Raw genomic sequence first — 18,357 nt, forward strand, 5'->3', positions numbered from 1 at the left:
ATGGTAATAGACATGGATCCAGTTTTAGTCTTTGGCATGTAGAAAGATAATTTTTCCAGCACCATTTATTAAAGACACTATCTTTTTTTCCAGTGAAAATATTTGACTCCTTCATCAAAGATTAGGTTCCTGAGGGTATTTGTAATCACATCTGACTCTTCTCATGTGTTCCACTAATCCTCATGTCTTTTTTTTAACCTTTTTTCTTTCTTTATCTCTTTCTTTCTTTCTATCTTTCTTTTTTTTTTTTTTTTTTTTTTTTGTACTGGGGGATTGAACTCACAACCTCATGCTTGTGAGGCAGGTGCTTATGCCACTAAGCTAAAGCCATGCTCTCATGTCTGTTTTTGTTTTTGTTTTGTTTTGTGTTTGTCAGTGTCATGCTGATTTTATCACGGTACCTTAATAGTATAATTTTAAGTCAGAGATTGTGGTGCCGCCTGCTTTGTCTTTGTTGCACAATATTACCTTTTCTATTCTAGGTATCTTCTCTTTCAAGATGAATTTTAGGAACATTTTCTCTAGATCTGTGAGGTATTCTAAAAGTTCAGAAGACATTGATGTAGAAGAAATTGGAAAACTTTGAAATTTCTGAATTGATAGCAAGTGAAGTAAAGAAAAAATCTGTAAGAATATAGAGGAAATCAGATAGGAATCTCTCACATTAAAAAAGTGAAGGAATTGCTCATCATATTTATAGAAGACAGATAAAAATATAGGAGATATAAGAAAATGATGGAAACCTTGAATAAACAATATAGGGAAGGAATAAAATGCATGAAATGGATTCAAAGAGCTTTCCAAGAAATTAAAAACTCCACTGAAAGCTGGCAAATCTGCTTGAAGGAAACTGAAGATAGACTTTCAGACATTGAAGACATCATGCCTAAAGATCCTGAATGGAAAGATCTCTTAAAAATAATAAAGGATGCAGCCACCCCTGGGGAAGAACCACAGTGTCTCCTGAGATCCATGCCATGTTGGAACTTAGGACACTGGGAAACCAAGCAAACAGCTTGCCTCCTTGGTAAGTGGCTGCAGTGTGGCAGCCTGTGGCCCCTCCAGGGGGAGAACCATCAGCATCTCCTGAGATATGCACCATGTTGGAACTTAGGGTGTTGGGAAACCAAGCAAGCAGCTTGCTCCTCTGGTAAGCAGCTGCGGTGTGGCAGTCTGAAGCCGCCCCTGGGGAAGAACTCCCAGTGTCTCCTGAGATCTATGCCATGTTGGAACTTAAGAAGCTAGGAAACCAAGCAAGCAGCTCACCTCCCTGGTAAGTGGCTGTGGTGTGGCAGGTTGTGGCCCCTCCAGGGGGAGAACCAACAGCATCTCCTGAGATCTGCACCATGTTGGAACTTAGGGTGCTGGGAAACCAAGCAAGCAGCTTGCCTCCCTGGTAAGCGGCTGTGATGTGGCAGGCTGTGGACCCTCCAGGGGGAGCACCCCCAGTGTTTCCTGAGATCTGCACCATGTTGGAACTTAGGGTCCTGGGAAACCAAACAAGCAGCTCATTTCCCTGGTAAGTGGCTGTGGTGTGGCAGGCTGAAGTTACCCCTGGGGAAGAACCACCAGCATCTCCTGAGATCTGCACCTTATTGGAACTTAGGCCACTGGGAAACCAAGCAAGCAGCCTTTCTCCCTGCTAAGCAATAGTGAGCCTACCAGTACATGGGCTGAGAGTCAAACATTCCACTTCCACTTTCCACTTGCCCCCCATTAGCAAATGGGAACCAGAGATCTTGGGAGGTTGACCATATGCAATATAGCAAATAAGTGGGATTTTCTTCTACCATCTCTTTGAAGGAAAATACATTTATTACTGTTTTGCTTTATTCTATTTAGTGATACTACTCTACTCAACATACTGTTTTGATAAATTCTATAATGTTCTGTATTTCATTTTGCTATAAGTAATTGAAAGAACAACTATTGTGAAGATAAAAGTTATACCTATTACTATTATCTCCATAACCTGCTGTGAAGTTCTGTACCAATTTCACTGCACTGTCTCAGTTGGCTTTGTTCTATCTTGTTCTGTTGTATTTTACTATCTTCAAAATAAAAAAAAAGAAAAGAAAATTTCCCCATGAAAAAAATAATAAAGGAGCAGAAAATAAAATACAACATCTGCAAGATGATTAAAATTAAAACATAAGTTTAACAGACGTTAATGAAAAATCATAAATCAATGCAAATGACATAAAAAGATTATTTGTAGAGGCAATAATAGAGGATTTTCTAATTATGGAAACAGAATCTGATATACATATAAGTAAGTTGTATAGAATTCCAAACAGTCATGAACAAATAGTTCTGCACCCAGATACATATATATAATCAAGATCCCAAAAATTCAGCACAAAATAATATTTAAAACTGTTAGAGAAAAGAAACAGATTACCTGTAATTGAAGGTCCAATAAAAATCACAGCTGACTTCCCAACACAAACCCTCAAGTCAAGAAGAGCTTGGTTCGAGACTTCTGGGAGAACGTGGCAGACAAATGACAACAGCCACAGAGGCTCTCTGAGATTACCAGTTTAGAATCCAGGAGCGGTGCCGTGTGAGGAGTCCTACGTGAGGGGAGATGTACCCTGCTGACCCAGGAATGAACTAAGCTGAGAGAAACCAATTGGAAATGCAATCCTGATGCTATAACAGGAAAAGATAAAATTTCAGTATGGAAGCTGGATCCCACGCCATTGGAAGCCGCAATTTGAATTTCCTGCTGCCGATACTGCATCCCAATCTGCACGGCAGGGAGAGAGATGCGCAAAAGCTCTGAGAACTGGAATCGGCGAACCAAACAGCATTGAGAGCGGGACTGGCAGGGAGCCCTGCATCGACTTGCGGTGAGTGAGAGAAATGGGGACCCTTTCATAGAGTAGGAGGCTCCAACAAAGGACATTTTGGGAATGAGCAGACTAGCCGGAACAGGGCCCTGCAGTGACTTTAGGGTCTTCCGCACTCCTTCCCTATTGACACCACACAGCAGGGTGGGTGAGTCAATGACGGGTAAGAGCGTGCCTCCCCAGCACAACTCGACCTAAGCCAGGCCCTACCCCATGGCGCACGAAAGCCGCTGGATTACTAGAATCTGCCCAGATCTAGATGCCTCTCCGAGGGGATCACACGGAGGGGCATGAGTGCATGCCTATGTGCATCCAGGTTCCGTCCAGTTCACTCCTGGCCCTGGAAAAAGGACGAGGGTCTCAAGGCCTTGGCAGACCCGGGGGCGGCCAACCAGGGTCCAAGCCAAGGGCCTACGGTGGGCCTCAACACAGGGCATAAGCCTCTGCACTCGATCCAGGGCGGGCTGCGATGCATATATTCATTCAAAGTAAATAAAATAGGGGGAGATGTTGGGAGCCGCCGACACCGGTCGCCTTACTTGGCGGACGTAGGGCCTGTGGGTGGGAGCGGAGCCTGAGCTAGATTGCCCCTCCCATCGAGTGAGTCAAGTTGGCGCCTGCTTCCTGCCCCCTGATTGCGCTGGCGACTTAAACAACCCGCTCTGTAAGATAGTCTGCCTAGCAACAGCTGATGTTAGCCAGTCAGCCCGCATCACGCGCTTTGAACTGATTGGCTACTGTTGCCCTATAAAAGTGAATGCCTCTCCCGCCACGAGAGGAAGCACAGAGAGGAAGCACAGAGAGAGATAGAGAAAAGTCCACCGGCGAGAAAGGGCTGGTGGCAGAGAGGAGGCCTCGCGGAGCCCACGCGGAGATAAATAAAGGCAAGATTGCACACCGCCAGACTTTGTCGTGTGTCTTTCCTGCCGGCCGGGAGCGACATCGACAATGACCCTGCTCCCATTTCTGCGCTGTGCTAATGGGAGGGGTCGAACAATTGTGGAGAGGATGTCATGAGGACTGGAGTGGACACCATGACCTTGAGGCAGGAAATTGTTCAGTCTGGAGTCATACATTCTGTGTTTGAAGACTTACAGCCCACATTATATCCCTGGGTCCCATTGCCTACATTGGGATAATAGGGCATATCTCATTGTGCTTTTGCTGCACAGAAGTAGACTAATCTTTAGAGTGCCTAGAGCAGATCTGGGCAGTAGACAGCATTTTAGAAGACTTGGCCATGCCTTTTATGAACTGAAGTTTTGGGTTCTATCCCATGCCATTTTTGCAGCAATGACACAGGTGTCTCATTAACATCCTTGTATGTATCATAAAAGAAATTTCTGTAATGTTTAGGCCATAGCTCATTTTAGAGGCTGCTCTAGGTGGCTGACAGTCTCTTGCTCAGAGTAGTGGTTGGATCAGGATGTGAGGAAGTCCGCTTGAATGAATAGGACACCTTGTGACCTCTGAGTTGGTATGCTGGTTCTGCCTGAAAAGTCATCTTATTTCTTTGATCCTCAGTTTCCCATTTCAATCTGGTCTGCATGAAGTGGGCATGGATGGGTAGAGTGTAATATGTCTTTTCACACTGAATATCATGTGAAGGCTTCAGGATTCTTTTCTACTTTGGGTTTACTATCACACTTAGTTTGCAGCCCCATGAAGCCATCCCAGAAAATTAAAATTAAATCACTTGATAAGTTGCAACTAGTAACAGGTGAATGTCACCTCTTGACAGAAAGTTTTGACAAAAGCCTGGACCATAACTCAAAATTATACCCTGCCAGTCATGGGGCATCAGATGCAATCATGGGCCAGGAAGAGAGTATAAGTGGGGTTGGCGAAGGAGCTGCCCAACCTGGATCTTGAATTCTAGTTGTGGCTGGTTTCTAGGAGGGTGATCTCAATGAGTAATTTCTCTCTTCAAATATCTAATATACAATTTGTAAAATTGTGGAGAATAATGTCTACGCTTGAGGCTGGTGTGAACCACAAAGAAGGCCTACTGTGATTCTGGCAACAAGTAAGTGCTCAACAAATTTTCCTTTCTTTCCACTCCATTTTTTCTGCAGCATCTGATAGATATCACCAAAAATCTTCTGTTTAAAAGGCGATTACATTCTGGGTCCTGTATTCATCAGTAGATTCAACTTTGGATGAGTTTAGTGCAGTTATTGGAAGTGGGTTTCTGGGGACTTAACCCAAAAAGCTGTGTCCTTGTCTCCAAATTTTCTTATGTCACTTTGCTTTGTGACTGCCATTTTTCAATAGCTTTCTTCTGTCAGGCCCTTCTCTGCTGTCTTTCTGCCTCATACCTGCTGATCTGTAAATGAATCCATTAAACCTGTCTTCCTTTAACCTGCAGGTCATCAGTGCTTTTCCTCACCAATGAAGGAGTTCCTTACAGAAGTTTTGGAACCAGAGAACTGGAATTGCTGCTGTCAGTGTACCTGAGCATATAGTTTGAATGTATTTGGAGCTACTTTGTGGGAAGAATTTGGAAAGGATTGAAAGTGTCAGGTAAAGAAGCCCTAGAATGTGGAAATAAAGAAAATGGAGACATAGTAGAGGAAGTTAAAAGCCCAAGTAATTACAAATAAATTTAATCGGATGAATCAGTCATGCTGAGAGCTGGGGCTGGGCAGAGCTGAGGGAAATACGAGGGAGCAGTTGAATTTCTTGAAGTTTGTTTCACATGGGGGAATGACAAATTACTGTATTTTGTATTTTAGTTGTACTGAAGTTTTGATGGACTATATGGGGAACATCTAAAGAGAACAACAAAAGAATAAAATGGTTCAACTCTCCATTTTGTTTTTATTTATAATTTGCTCCCTTATCCATGTCTCCATTTAGTTTGCTCCCTAATTTTCCTTCACTCTTTAGTCCCATTGATATATCCATGAACTCTGCTCATCCTTTTTTTGCCTCTGATACTCTTTTCTTCCCACTCATCCTTGTTTCTGTCTACCCATCCAATATAAACGCTGTTTCGTTCTGTTCATTTGTGGAACATTTTTTTACTGTATATGCATTCTCATAAATCCAATAAAGGAGAAATGCTGTCTCTTTCTTTTAAAATGGATAGCAAATATTGATTTCAACTAAGCTCTCTAAGTGTCGAAGATCTGCACATGGTGACCAATTAAGGTTTTAATCAGAAATAAATTTTCAATATTAATAATGGAATTCTTCAATTTAAAAACTGAAAGAAAAAATAGTGACTCAAAAGCCAAAAACTGGATGTGGGCACACGATGAGCTACATCTACTGACTTATTTAATGTTAATTTTCAGACAGATGCTTGTTGTCTTGAGATATTCTAGGTTGAACTCAAACTTACAATCTTCAGCCTCACTATCCCATAGTGCTGAGATCACATGTGTATACCACCACAAACAGAATAAAACTTCATATATATGGATTAACATGAATATATATATCAGATTATATAGCAGATAAATCATTTCCTGTCACATTTTCTAAAAATTCTTTATAATACTTGGATATAAAATGAAAAGAAAGTTTATTTTATAAACTATATATATAATGCAAATGTACATTATACCTCTCAGTCAAGAATAATTAATAAGGATACAAGGAAATACAAATGTGGAATGGAAAAAGTTTTATTGCATATCTAGAAGATTCTTCTCAAAGTAGTTTACAAATTCAATACATTGGCATCATAAAATCAAATTGTAGAGGGGCTGGGGATTTAGCTCAGCAGCATAAGCGCCTGCCTTGCAAGCAGGCAGTCGTGAGTTCGATCCCTGGTACCGATAAAAATGAAAAAGACAAAAAAAATCAAATTGTAGGATCTTAAAAGCCATGTAAGACATAACACTTAAAAGTAATGCAAAGTAATTGCAAAAGGGAAATGAAAGAAGACAGGTATGCATACAGCTACTAAAATGTACTATAACAAGCACATATAAGACAGGATATACCTTCAAAAGAAAATGCAATAAAATATATTTATAAATTCAGAACACAGTAATAAACAGGAAGAGTTTTAATATCATTTTAAAATGAGACAAATATTGAGAAAATTTAAAAAAGACAATAAAAGTGAATAGTGTGATAGAAACAGGTAAATTTTGACTGAATTAAACAAAATATGTGGAATAAAATTCAACTGGAAGATATGAGGACTACAGTTTCTAGTGATCATAATGTTAATAGAAAAAGAAGTTGCATCACTTACTAAGGATCCAAGTCCCATATAATAGAATATAGTGTCTGCCTACACACATGGTTCAGCTTTGACTTCAAGACCACAGGTTATATTAGAAAGCAAATATGTTTAATGATAAGAAGATTCCTTTCTCATAGAATGTGTTTTATTCCTGATTCGAATAATAGAATTTCTCTCTGGTCTTAACAAAATAATGTAGCACTTAGGTACAAAGATGCAGACCAGCAGCCCTGCACCAGAGGCTAAGATGGAAAAGACCTCCATGGCCACCATCTCCTTCCCCTTGCTGCTGTGGTACACAGGAAGGAAAGTGACCCACACACTGCAGAACACCAGCATGCTGAACGTCAGGAACTTGGCTTCATTGAATGTGTCAGGCAGGTTTCTAGCCAGGAAAGCCACAGTGAAACTGACCAGGGCTAGGGAGCCCAGGTATCCCAGGACACAGTAGAAGGCAGTGAGGGAGCCCTTGTTGCACACGATGATGATGTGGCCATGGACAGAGTGTGTATCTCTGTCAATGTAGGGTGGATTTGTCCCCATCCAGATGCCACAGAGAGTGAGTTGGATCAGGGAGCAGATGGGGATGATGGAATTTGGTGTCCTTGATACCAGCAACTGCCTCATCCTCTTGCCTGGAGCAGTGATTTTAAATGCCAGCACCACAGTAATGGTTTTGGCCAACACAGTGGAAACAGCCACAGTGAATGCAACTGCAAATATGGTCTGCTGGAGGATGCAGGTGGTTGTGTTGGGATGGCCAATGAAGAGTAAGGAGCAGAGGAAGCAAGAGAGGAGAGAGATGAGTAGGGTGTAGCTGAGAGCCTGATTGTTGGCCTTGACAATGGGAGTGTCTTGGTGCTTCACAAAGAGCCAAAGGACAGCGGCTGTGAGGACAGTTAGACTCAGGGCAGTGCCAGCCAGAACTTTTCCCAAAGGATCTTCATAAGCCAGAAAGGTCACAGTTTTATGCAAGCAGTGATTTCTCTGAGTGTTGGCATATTGATGACCTAGACACTTTGCACACTGCTCCATATCTAGAAAAAATTAAAATTGTCACTTGCCTCAGTTTATTATTTCTTTTTCACAGTCCCATCCCCAGAAACACAGTGGACTTGAACTAAATGGTGGCTTTTTGATATTTTTTGTCTTGTCTTTCTCTTTCTTTTTCAGAATGTGAGATTGAACTCAGAAACTTTGCCTTGAGATATATTTCAATCCTTTTAAATTTTATTATTTTGAGAAAGAAATCTCCTTAAGTAATTATGTTGCCAATGCTGTTTTGACTGAAAATCCTCTAGCCTCAGCCTCCCAGAAACCTGGATACCAAGCATGCATCACCACACCTCACTCTTCCATTGTATTCTAGGCACAAAAATAAAGAGTGGTATATAGAGAATAATTTCTAAGTAATACAATTTATTGCTTGCTATCCTTTTAAATGTGGCATACTCATAAAAATACTCTATGTTTACATATAATAAAGGATCTACCTTTATTATTTACTTCACTTATTTGATCTATATCAAATCTTTTTTTTTTTTTTGTCTTTTTCGTTTTTTATTGGTACCAGGGATCGAACTCACGACTGCCTGCTTGCAAGGCAGGCGCTTATGCCACTGAGCTAAATCCCCAGCCCCTATATCAAATCTTTAAAAATGATTCCCCAGATATTCAATGAACAATCTCATATTAGGAAGCCAACATAATTTACTATGTCCCAGGGAAATATATATGAGGAAGTGTATTGAATGAGATTAATTCCATCATTGAACCTTTCCATCTATGCATGTGTTTTCTGCAATAATTTTTAAATTTTTATTTTCAAATGAGTGTTTCAATAGTTTGATTGAAGCATCTTGTAAAATCATTGCAACTTATATCGCCACATATTTAGTGATTTTGAAATGCTGCAAAATCATTTTTCAATATTTTACATATGAATGCCTTATGATCAAGGTGTGGACACAGGCTTCTTTGTAATAGTCTTGTATTGAATAACTAGGAAAGTCAGCATAATTTTATTAATTTACATGAATTTTATAGTTGAAAACTAATATCACTGGAAAATCTTATCATCCACATTTCTCCATTTCTAATATATATTTTTCATTAGTTTTCTTCACTGCATTGACCATGATGTAGAACATGATGTGTGGCAGAACCATGATACACAAAGTTCTTGCTAATGGACCACAAATTGTAAAATGTGTTACAAGATTACATAACATAATTTTTGAATGATAATTAGAGACTTTTCTCCTACTTCTTAATTGGTAAGTAATGTTCTTCTTGATGTTTCTTTTTAACATCAGAAGGTGTACAAAGCACTTCAAACCTCAGTTAATTGAAGACATTTTTCAAGCTCTTTGATCAGTGTTTGAGTGAAGATTTTTGATGAGTTTAATTGTCCATTTCTGTTTCTGTGGTTTGAAAAATTATCATCCTGTGTACCATGAGTTAGTGTTAGAATAAACTGAAATTGGGGATAAATACTTTGTGAAAAATGGCTATCAAAATCTAAATTGTTGTCAAATGTCCAGTGGTTGGAATAGGACTGCTTTGGTGAATTTGAAGGAGCATGTTTGTGGTCTACAAGTTGTTCAATAATCTTGTGCTGCTGACCTAAAAAATATGCCTTAACCATTGATAAAGGCAGGCCCACAAAGACCTCCACTTGTTAATAATTCTACAGTTAGGATTCATTTTTCTTTGTACTTGACTTAACAAAAGCATACTTCTAAATATTTACTGATGCTTTTTTAATAAATCATACTTCTATTTGATCCAATTGCAGTGGTGTTTTATACAAGCCAAAATGTAGTCTCCCATCACCTTGTACTCCAAATGTGATGTTTGGTGATCAGGAGCAGGTCACTCATGACAAGAACACTTTGGACAGTTACTAAAGCATGTCCCCAGAATTCAGACATTTCCTCCAATTTTCATGCCCTTTATTCTTTGTTTTCTATTTTCTCATTCCTCTGCTACTGGAATGTTCTTCAAGTCTACCATTAGCATTTACTAAATAGTGGTCAGGACTGACAAATCACCCATCCTTGACACCCTTTACAATGAGTCATATCTTAGGATATTGTAAAATCTCTAAAAAATAATCCTGCTCTGAGTAACCACCAACTGATCCACTGTCCTGACTCTTAACCCAGCATTCACTGCCAGTCTTCCTCTGTTCCTTGTCTTCAGTTCCTTATATCTTATAAAGTTGGATCAGAGGGTTTTGTGATTGTTACTGTATGGATAAAAATATCCATTCAAACACTGTTTTAGTATGTTTAGCCTTTGAAGTAGGTAGTTGCATGGGTTTTATTCTACAAATTACTTGTGATACCAGTAGTCATGAATGTATACTTGTATTTGTGGATTACATAGCTGTTGAGAAGAACATTCTACTCCGTATTACACCCTCAAATCTGTGACTGCATCTCTAGCATTTACTATGCAGTGGGGTACTTTGCCTATAATCAAAGCACTAAAAATAGATGCTTTTTCTGTTAAACTTGTGTAGAGTTGGGAGTTGATGCTGAAAATTGTCATTTAGCCCTTCTAAAACTGTAAAATTGTAAAATATCCAAAAACAAATTGATCTGCCTAATTTTTATTACAAAAAATAAAGTAAATCAATGTAGCCAGGTATGGCAGTGCATAAGGGTTATTCCAGAAATTTAGTGAGCTGAGACAGGCCTTTTGAATTTTGGGGGCAATCTGAGGCAAATTGGTGAAATTCTGTCACATAATATCAATTGAGAATAGCTGGGGACATGGAATATTGATAGAGAACACTTTGGTTTAATAACCAGTAAAGGAAAAAGGATTAATAAGAATGTAATAAAAATAAAATGAATTAGAGTGAATTTCAAAAGAGGAAATGTGTTTTCCAACCAAGCAATAGCACTGAATTAAACAAATAATTGAGAGTGAAGGAAGAATTTTGTCATCAGTGCCCTCTACAAGACTTTTTTCCACTTCCTGAAGGAGTAGAGTGAGTGTAAAATATAGTGAGTATGTGTCCACAGGATATGTTCCTACCTGTTTCATTGGTGATCTCATTGTCTGCACAAGGGATGCAATCAAAACAACAGGGAGCCTTTCCCTCCTGAGGGCTTTTTCTAAATCCAGGATGGCAACTCTCACTGCATACCGAGAGGGGGATCTAAGGAAAAATTATATGGTAGTAATTTTTTTAGAAAGTTACTTACTTCAGAATTTCAAGAATAAATTTATTTTTGTAGATACATAAACAGAACTATTGAATTCTCATGCCAAATTTATTTCATCCTATGAAATATATATTTACAAAAATAAATTCACTCCTTTCCTATTCATTAGAAAACATATAAACAATTATTTTTCAAGTTGAAAATTTAGTTATTCAATGTTCACACATGATTATTACATGAGGACAATTGGAAGCACAAAATCTATGAGAGATTTAGCTTACCTGTGCTTAAGGAAGTGCATCATGATTAGTTAAAACATACCTCTGTAACTCCTGTGGTCCACTCTATCATATCCTCAGATAAAGTCATTTTTTGACCATGTGGACCATGTGAAGTAAATGTTCCCACTTTAACTTTAAGTCTAAGGCCTTCTGGAAAATTCCAAAAATTGAGAATGTCATACTCTGAATCCAGTTTGCTTCTGTCATTCAAATTCACTTGGTCTCCAGCAGGATTGGAAAATTGGATGTTCTTCAGAAAGGGATGAAGCTAAAAGACACACAACATCTTATGTGAACAGGGCTCCAGAATACAAGCAAAAATAGGAATGTAAAAAAGACACTAAGTGTCACCAATCTCATTTACATAAAACAGTTTAAAAACTGGTATCAATTAAATTGGAGCATGTGAATTTTGATGAACTAAAATGTAACCATATTCAAGAAACACCAGTCAGTTTCCGAAAAATAATCTTTTGCATTCCAATTTAAATAAAGTGTACAGTTGGGTTAGAGAAAAACACCAACTGTGAAATTAAAGCTTCTCAGTCTTACAACTTCCAGCATGTATTCTGACTCATAAGACGAAAATGCACACAGTGACTTCCAGCCCACAGGGAAGCTTTTGCACCTTTCTCCTAGACTGGCAAAGCCCCACCCAGAGTCCCTTATCACTGGAGGATGCACTGGAGGGTCCCTGCAGGCCTAACTGGGCCCTGCCCAGGGACCCCTGTGGCATGAAGCCACCTGCATTCCACCTTATGAGCCGAAAGTGTGTGCAGTGATTTCCAGCCCATGGAGAAGCATTGGTTTGTGGCTCCAAGTCAGGTAAGGCCCCGTCCAGCACCCCACATCACTGAAGGACAAACTGGAAGTTCCCTCTGGCCCTATTTGGGCCCCAATCAGCCAAGAATCCCCTGAAAAAATGCAGAAGTAACTATTCTGTTTGCAGACAATGTTGAACTTCAGACTAACAATGATCCAAAGAGATAAAGAAGGTCCCTGCATACTAGTTAGAGGAAAACTTCAAGAGGAAGAGATAACAGTATTAAATATATATGCTCCAAATTTGGGAGAACCCAGCTATAAAAAAATATTAACATAAAAAATGAAATAAGCAATAACAATTATAACAGGAGAACTTAATACTCCATTGACACAAAGAGATGGATCAACTAGATAGAAAATCAGCAAAGAAGTAACAGAACTGAATCACACCTGTGAACAAATGGACTTGGTGGACATATACAGAGTGGTCCACCCAACAACACCAGAATATACATTCTTCTCAGCAGCACATGAGACATTCTCTAAAATGAACTTTATACTAGCCCACAGTACATGCATAAGTAAATGCAAAACAATTGAAGTTACCCCATGCATTTGATTGGATCATAGTGCCATGAAACTAGAAATTAGTGGCAAAAGAAACTGCAAAACCCCCACAAACAGTGAAAAAAGAATAATATGCTCTTGAGAAATCAGTGAGTCACAAAGAAAATTAAGGAAGAAATTAAACAATGTCTACAAGCAAATGAAAATACAAATACAACATACCAGAACCAGTGGGATACAATGAAAACAGTCCCCAGAGGAAAATTTATTGCAGTGAATTCCTACATCAGGAAAACAGAATGAACACAAATAAATAACCTGATGGAACACCTCAAACATCTAGAAAAATAAAAGCAAGTGGAACCCAAAGCAAGGGAAGGGAGGAAAATTATAAAGATCAGAGCAGAAATTAATGCAATAGAGACTAAGAAAACAATACAAAAAACCAATGAGTCAAAGAGTTGGTTCTTTGAAAGAATAAATAAAATTGATAAGCTCCTTGCCAACCTTATTAAAACATCAAAGGAAAAAACTCAAATTCATGCAATAAAGAATGAAAATAATGAAATCACTACAGACCCTGTGGAAATACAGAAGATCATCAACATCTATGTTGAAAACTTCTACTCCCATAGGCTTAACAATACAGAAGAAACAGACTCATTTCTAGAAATATATGAATTACCAAAGTGGGATCAAGAAGACATAAAACTTCTGAATAACCCAATTTCAATTAATGAAATTGAAAGTGTAATTAAAACCTTACCATCAAAGAAAAGCCCAGGTCACAACGGATTCACTGCAGAATTCTACAAGAAATTCAAAGAAGACTTAATGCAAACACTCTCCTAACTCATTCCTGGAAGCAAGTATTACTCTAATACCAAAACCAGAGGAAGACCCAACCACAAAAGAGAGCTACCGGCCAATCTCCATAATGAACACAGATGTAAAAATTCTCAATAAAATATTGGCCAAAAGAGTGCAGCAAATCATCAAGAAGATTATACACCATGACCAAGTGGGATTCGTCCCAGGATTGCAGGGATGTTGCAACATACACAAATCAATAAATGTAATCCACCATATCAATAGAGCCAAAAGTAAGAATCATGTGGTCATTTCTATAACTGCAAGAAAAGCTTTTGATAAAGTCCAATACTCATTCATGGTATAAACCTTACAGAAAATTGGAATAGATGATCTTTATCTCAATATGATTAAAAAAACATCTATGACAAACCAACAGTCAGCATCATATTAAATGGCCAAAAACTGAAAGCCTTTAATCTAAATCAGGAATAAGACCAGGAAGTCCATTATCAGCACTCCTGTTCAATATGTGTGCTGGGAATACTAGCCAGAGCAATTAGAAAGAGAAAGAAATAAAAGGAATAAGGATAGGAAAAGAGGAAGTTAAATTATCATTATTTGCAGGTGACATGATACTCTAAGTAGAAGACCCCCAAATTCCATTGAAAGACTCCTAGGTATAATAAATAAACTCAGTTATATGGCTGAATACAAAATTAATACTCAAAAATCAATAGCATTCCTATACACAAACAACAAACTCACTGAGAGAGAAATAAGAGAAGCCACACCCTTCATAGTAGCATCCAAAAAAGTGAAATACTGAGGAATCAATCTAAAAATCTATTCATGAAAAATTATAATACCCTTAAAAAGGAAATTGAAAACTACATCAGAAAATGAAAAACATTCCTTGTTTATGGATAGGAAGAACAAATGTTGTGACAATGGTTATTCTTCCAAAATTGTTATACAGATTTAATTCAATACCAATCAAAATGCCATCAGCATACCTCACAGATCTAGAGAAATCATTCCTAAAATTTATCTGGAGCCAGAAAAAAAACCTAGAGTAGCAAAGGCAATTTTGGGAAACAGAGAAAAGTCAGGAGGCAACACAATCCCTGACTTGAAGTTATACTACAAAGCTACTGTAATAAAATCAGCATTGTACAGCAGTAAAAACAGACTTGAAGATCAATGGAATATATTAGAAGATATAGCTACAACTACAAAGACATGCAGCCACTTTATCTGTGATAAAGGGGCAAACACAATACTGGAAGAAAGTTTCTCACATAAATGGTGCTGTAAAAACTGGCACTCCATATGCCAAAAACTAGACCCATGCCTATCACCACGTACTAAACTAAAGTCTAGATTGGGTAAAAAAATGGCGGCTTGCTAGGGGATCAGGCGGAGAGTCTCTCTGGAGAAATCATATTAGAAGCTAGAATATGACAACATGGAGAGGGCCAGATGAATGCATAATGATTCTTATTAACCAAGGCAGTGCAGCTGGAGGATTTAAAGTTGTGCTGAGACTGTGAAGGCTGATAATGGGAGGCTGCAAATCCCGTGCCTTTAAATCAGCAAACTGACCCGTGGACCCAACAGGAAAAGCTGTGTTGGCTTTTGATGACTGCTGGAAACTGAGACCTGGGACCCTGAGAAGCAGCCAGGACTGCCCCGCTGCACCAGACGAGATTGTGAAAGGCTTTGGAGCTCCAAAGCTGAATGCTGTGCAGTTTTCTGACCATTCCATGCTGTGCCGAGAGCACAGAGAGGGCGAGCAGCGTGGTGTGCAGTAGACCCAAGAGGAGGACCTGCACCGAAACCTGGTGAGTACGGGGGACCCCGCGGCTGCTGGGGTTGGCCAGAGAACATCTTGGAACTGGGCAGAGCCCACCACCACGGGGACATCAATAACACAGAGAGCCTGGCGGCAGACATCTTAGAGTTGGGCAGAACCTACAGCTCGGTGACAGCACCAAGTCCCCCTGTAGGGAGGTCTGGTGGAAGACATCTTGAAATTGGGCAGAGCCTGATGCCATGCTGGCTTCAGCGTCATACAGAGAACTAGTGGAAGACATCTTGGATTTGGGCAGACCTGCTGTCATGGTGCTCCTGTCACAGAGAGGTCTGGAAGAGAACAGCTGGGATTTGGGCAGAAACCTGTGCCATAGTGACATTAGTCAGCTGCTTCTGGTACAGAGAGAACTGGCAGGAGCTACTGGGGCTAAACCAAGCCTCTGCTTGGGGCTCAATAAGCAGATACAAAACAGTCACAACTCAATGACATCCAGAAAGTACAGCCTAATTTACGGATTGACTGGCACAGAGGCTGGAGGCTAGCCTGTACCGCCCCTGCATCCCAGCCTACCCCATATAACAGCAAATTGGGGAGGATGGCAAAAACTCAAGTCAGCATGCTTCTGAAAGACCCTAAGCAGTACGGAGAGGGCCAGGGACCCCAGGACACTCCAGTCTGAAAGAAACCAGAAACACAACAAGAGATAAAAATTTAAAAAAAAACTCCAGCTGCCCAACATGAGAAAATAAGCCCAGGAGAAGTAAACACTGAAGAGAACAAGCACAGTAACCATCCAATACTCGACACAGCATCAGCCGAAATTAAAAAATACCTTCATGACCTCATAGATGAATTTAAAACTGTACTCCTGATCCAAGTAAGGCAAGATATAAAGAGATTAATTAAAGAAATGACAAGCCCCGCCCAAGAGAACACAGATGGAAGAACTGAGGAAATCAGAAAAGAAAGAGAAACTTCTGAAGAAGAATTTAAACATAACTTAGAATACATGAAACAGATCCAAAGAGATTACCAGGAAACTAAAAACTCCATTGAACACTGGCAAAATGCCTTGACAGAAACTAAAGACAGCCTTCTGAAACTTGAAGAGAGATTTATGACATATGATCGTGAAAGAAAAAGCCTCTTAAAAATAACAAGGAACCAGAAAGAAACAATTCAAAAACTAGAAGATGACAAAAAGATACATAACTTAAGAATAAAGAATGTGAGGAAGCAGGAGCAACCAAAAATGAAATACAAAGAATATTCACAGATATATTAAAGCAAAATTTCCCATGTATAGCAAAAAGAAATGATATCCAGATAAAAGAGGCATACAGAACACCAGTTACCTACAACCAAAACAGATCTACGCCTAGACATATAATAATCAAGATTCCAGAAATCCACCAAAAGAACAGAATATTAAAAGCAGCCAGAGAAAAGGTGCAGATTACCTACAATGGGAAAATTATCAAAATAACAGCAGACTTATCAACACAAACTCTTAAGTCAAGAAGGGAGTGGGGAGAAATATTCCAAGTCCTGAAAGAAAATAATATGCAACCAAAGCTCATATACCAATCAAAACTCTCTCTCTCAAAATTAATGGAGAAATAAGATGCTTCCAAGACAAGGAGGAACTGTGGGAGTTCGTGGCCACCAATCCAACCCTACAGAGAGTGCTGAAGGACATTACAGAGAAAGAGAGGAAGGGATACCAGGATTCCAGCAACAGTGGCAGAGAGGCCTCAATGAATGGGGCAGACAGTGGAATGAGGGAATAAGGTGGACAAATTATAGCAGAAAAGTGGAGTAGCAGACATGAGGCAGAGACAGTAAGCTATAGTCTTTAGTATAGACAGCTCTGAAACACTATTAAAAAAAGGCAGAGGTCATTGTTAATGGTGTATAAGGATTTAAAAGACACAGTCTTATCACCATATTTAGTTTGAATTTAATTTGTTCTGGTCTATCCACACATGTCAGATTTGAGGGCACAGACATCTTGACCCAAAAATAGCAGGTTATACCATGGTAACTATCCTTACTTTCCTATTAACTTAAACTGAAATCCTGTATTATTTACATTGTCTTACTATGACTGATTTTAATTGAATCTGGATCATAAGACTATGGGTTGGCCTTGGCTGATTTTATTTGAATTTGGTATGCTTGTTAGTATCAACCCTAAAAGTAGAGGCAACTACTCTGAAGATGACAAGATGTAAAGGATATCCATACTGGTATTAACTATTAACAGCTCTCAAATCCTACAATGCTTTCAAAGTTAAGTTTTTATAAAAATAGGTAATACTAGGTTTAACTATAATAAGCCGGTGTTGTGGACAAATCTATTGAAAATAACAAGAGAAAACATAGTAACTATGGAAGATCATCTATATTGTGGTCTTATATGTCTTATCCATTGCATGTTTTTCTAGGAAATTGTTTTGCTGTCCCTATAATACAGAGAGGATAGATATATATGTAGAAATTCACACATGAGTTTTTTTTTAATTATTTATGGGAACAGATTACATAATGCAAGACTCTGAGGAAGAGACGCTAAGAAACCCGAGGCTAATTTTGTAGCATTATGATGTAAATTCTAGCAATACTATTGTTCACTGATTAGAATGACATTGGACTGGTTTCTTGAGTTCAATTTCAGCATATGTAGAGATGGGGACAGCTATCACAAAGAGAATGAGAGATGTAATGGTGGTTATTATTGTCTTCCCTAATGTTAGATCTTGAAGACCTAAAAAGCCTTCATCATCCTGTAATGATTTGATTAGTTCTATAATATGCAATAAGTATATAAAGTGGGTGAAGATGGGGACAGCTATTTGTAAGAAACTGGAGACAGTTAGATAGACAG

The 18,357-nt window shown here is 38.9% G+C and overlaps 1 protein-coding gene across 1 annotated transcript in view; it reads right to left on the minus strand.

The window, feature by feature from the left end:
* Positions 1-7,161: 7,161 nt before the first annotated feature.
* The window catches only part of LOC100726752 (vomeronasal type-2 receptor 116-like), a 47,700-nt gene continuing 36,504 nt past the window's right edge, over positions 7,162-18,357 (minus strand). The window contains exons 4-6 of the mRNA XM_013152021.2: positions 11,553-11,780; positions 11,101-11,224; positions 7,162-8,090 (exon numbers count right to left, since the gene is read on the minus strand). Coding sequence (XP_013007475.2) covers positions 7,162-8,090; positions 11,101-11,224; positions 11,553-11,780 — 1,281 coding nt within the window. The remainder of the gene's footprint in view (positions 8,091-11,100; positions 11,225-11,552; positions 11,781-18,357) is intronic.

This window comes from Cavia porcellus, unplaced genomic scaffold (genome assembly GCF_034190915.1).
Source record: "Cavia porcellus strain 051 isolate PalLab524CR breed Dunkin Hartley unplaced genomic scaffold, mCavPor4.1 scaffold_6, whole genome shotgun sequence".
Classification (NCBI taxonomy): domain Eukaryota; kingdom Metazoa; phylum Chordata; class Mammalia; order Rodentia; family Caviidae; genus Cavia; species Cavia porcellus.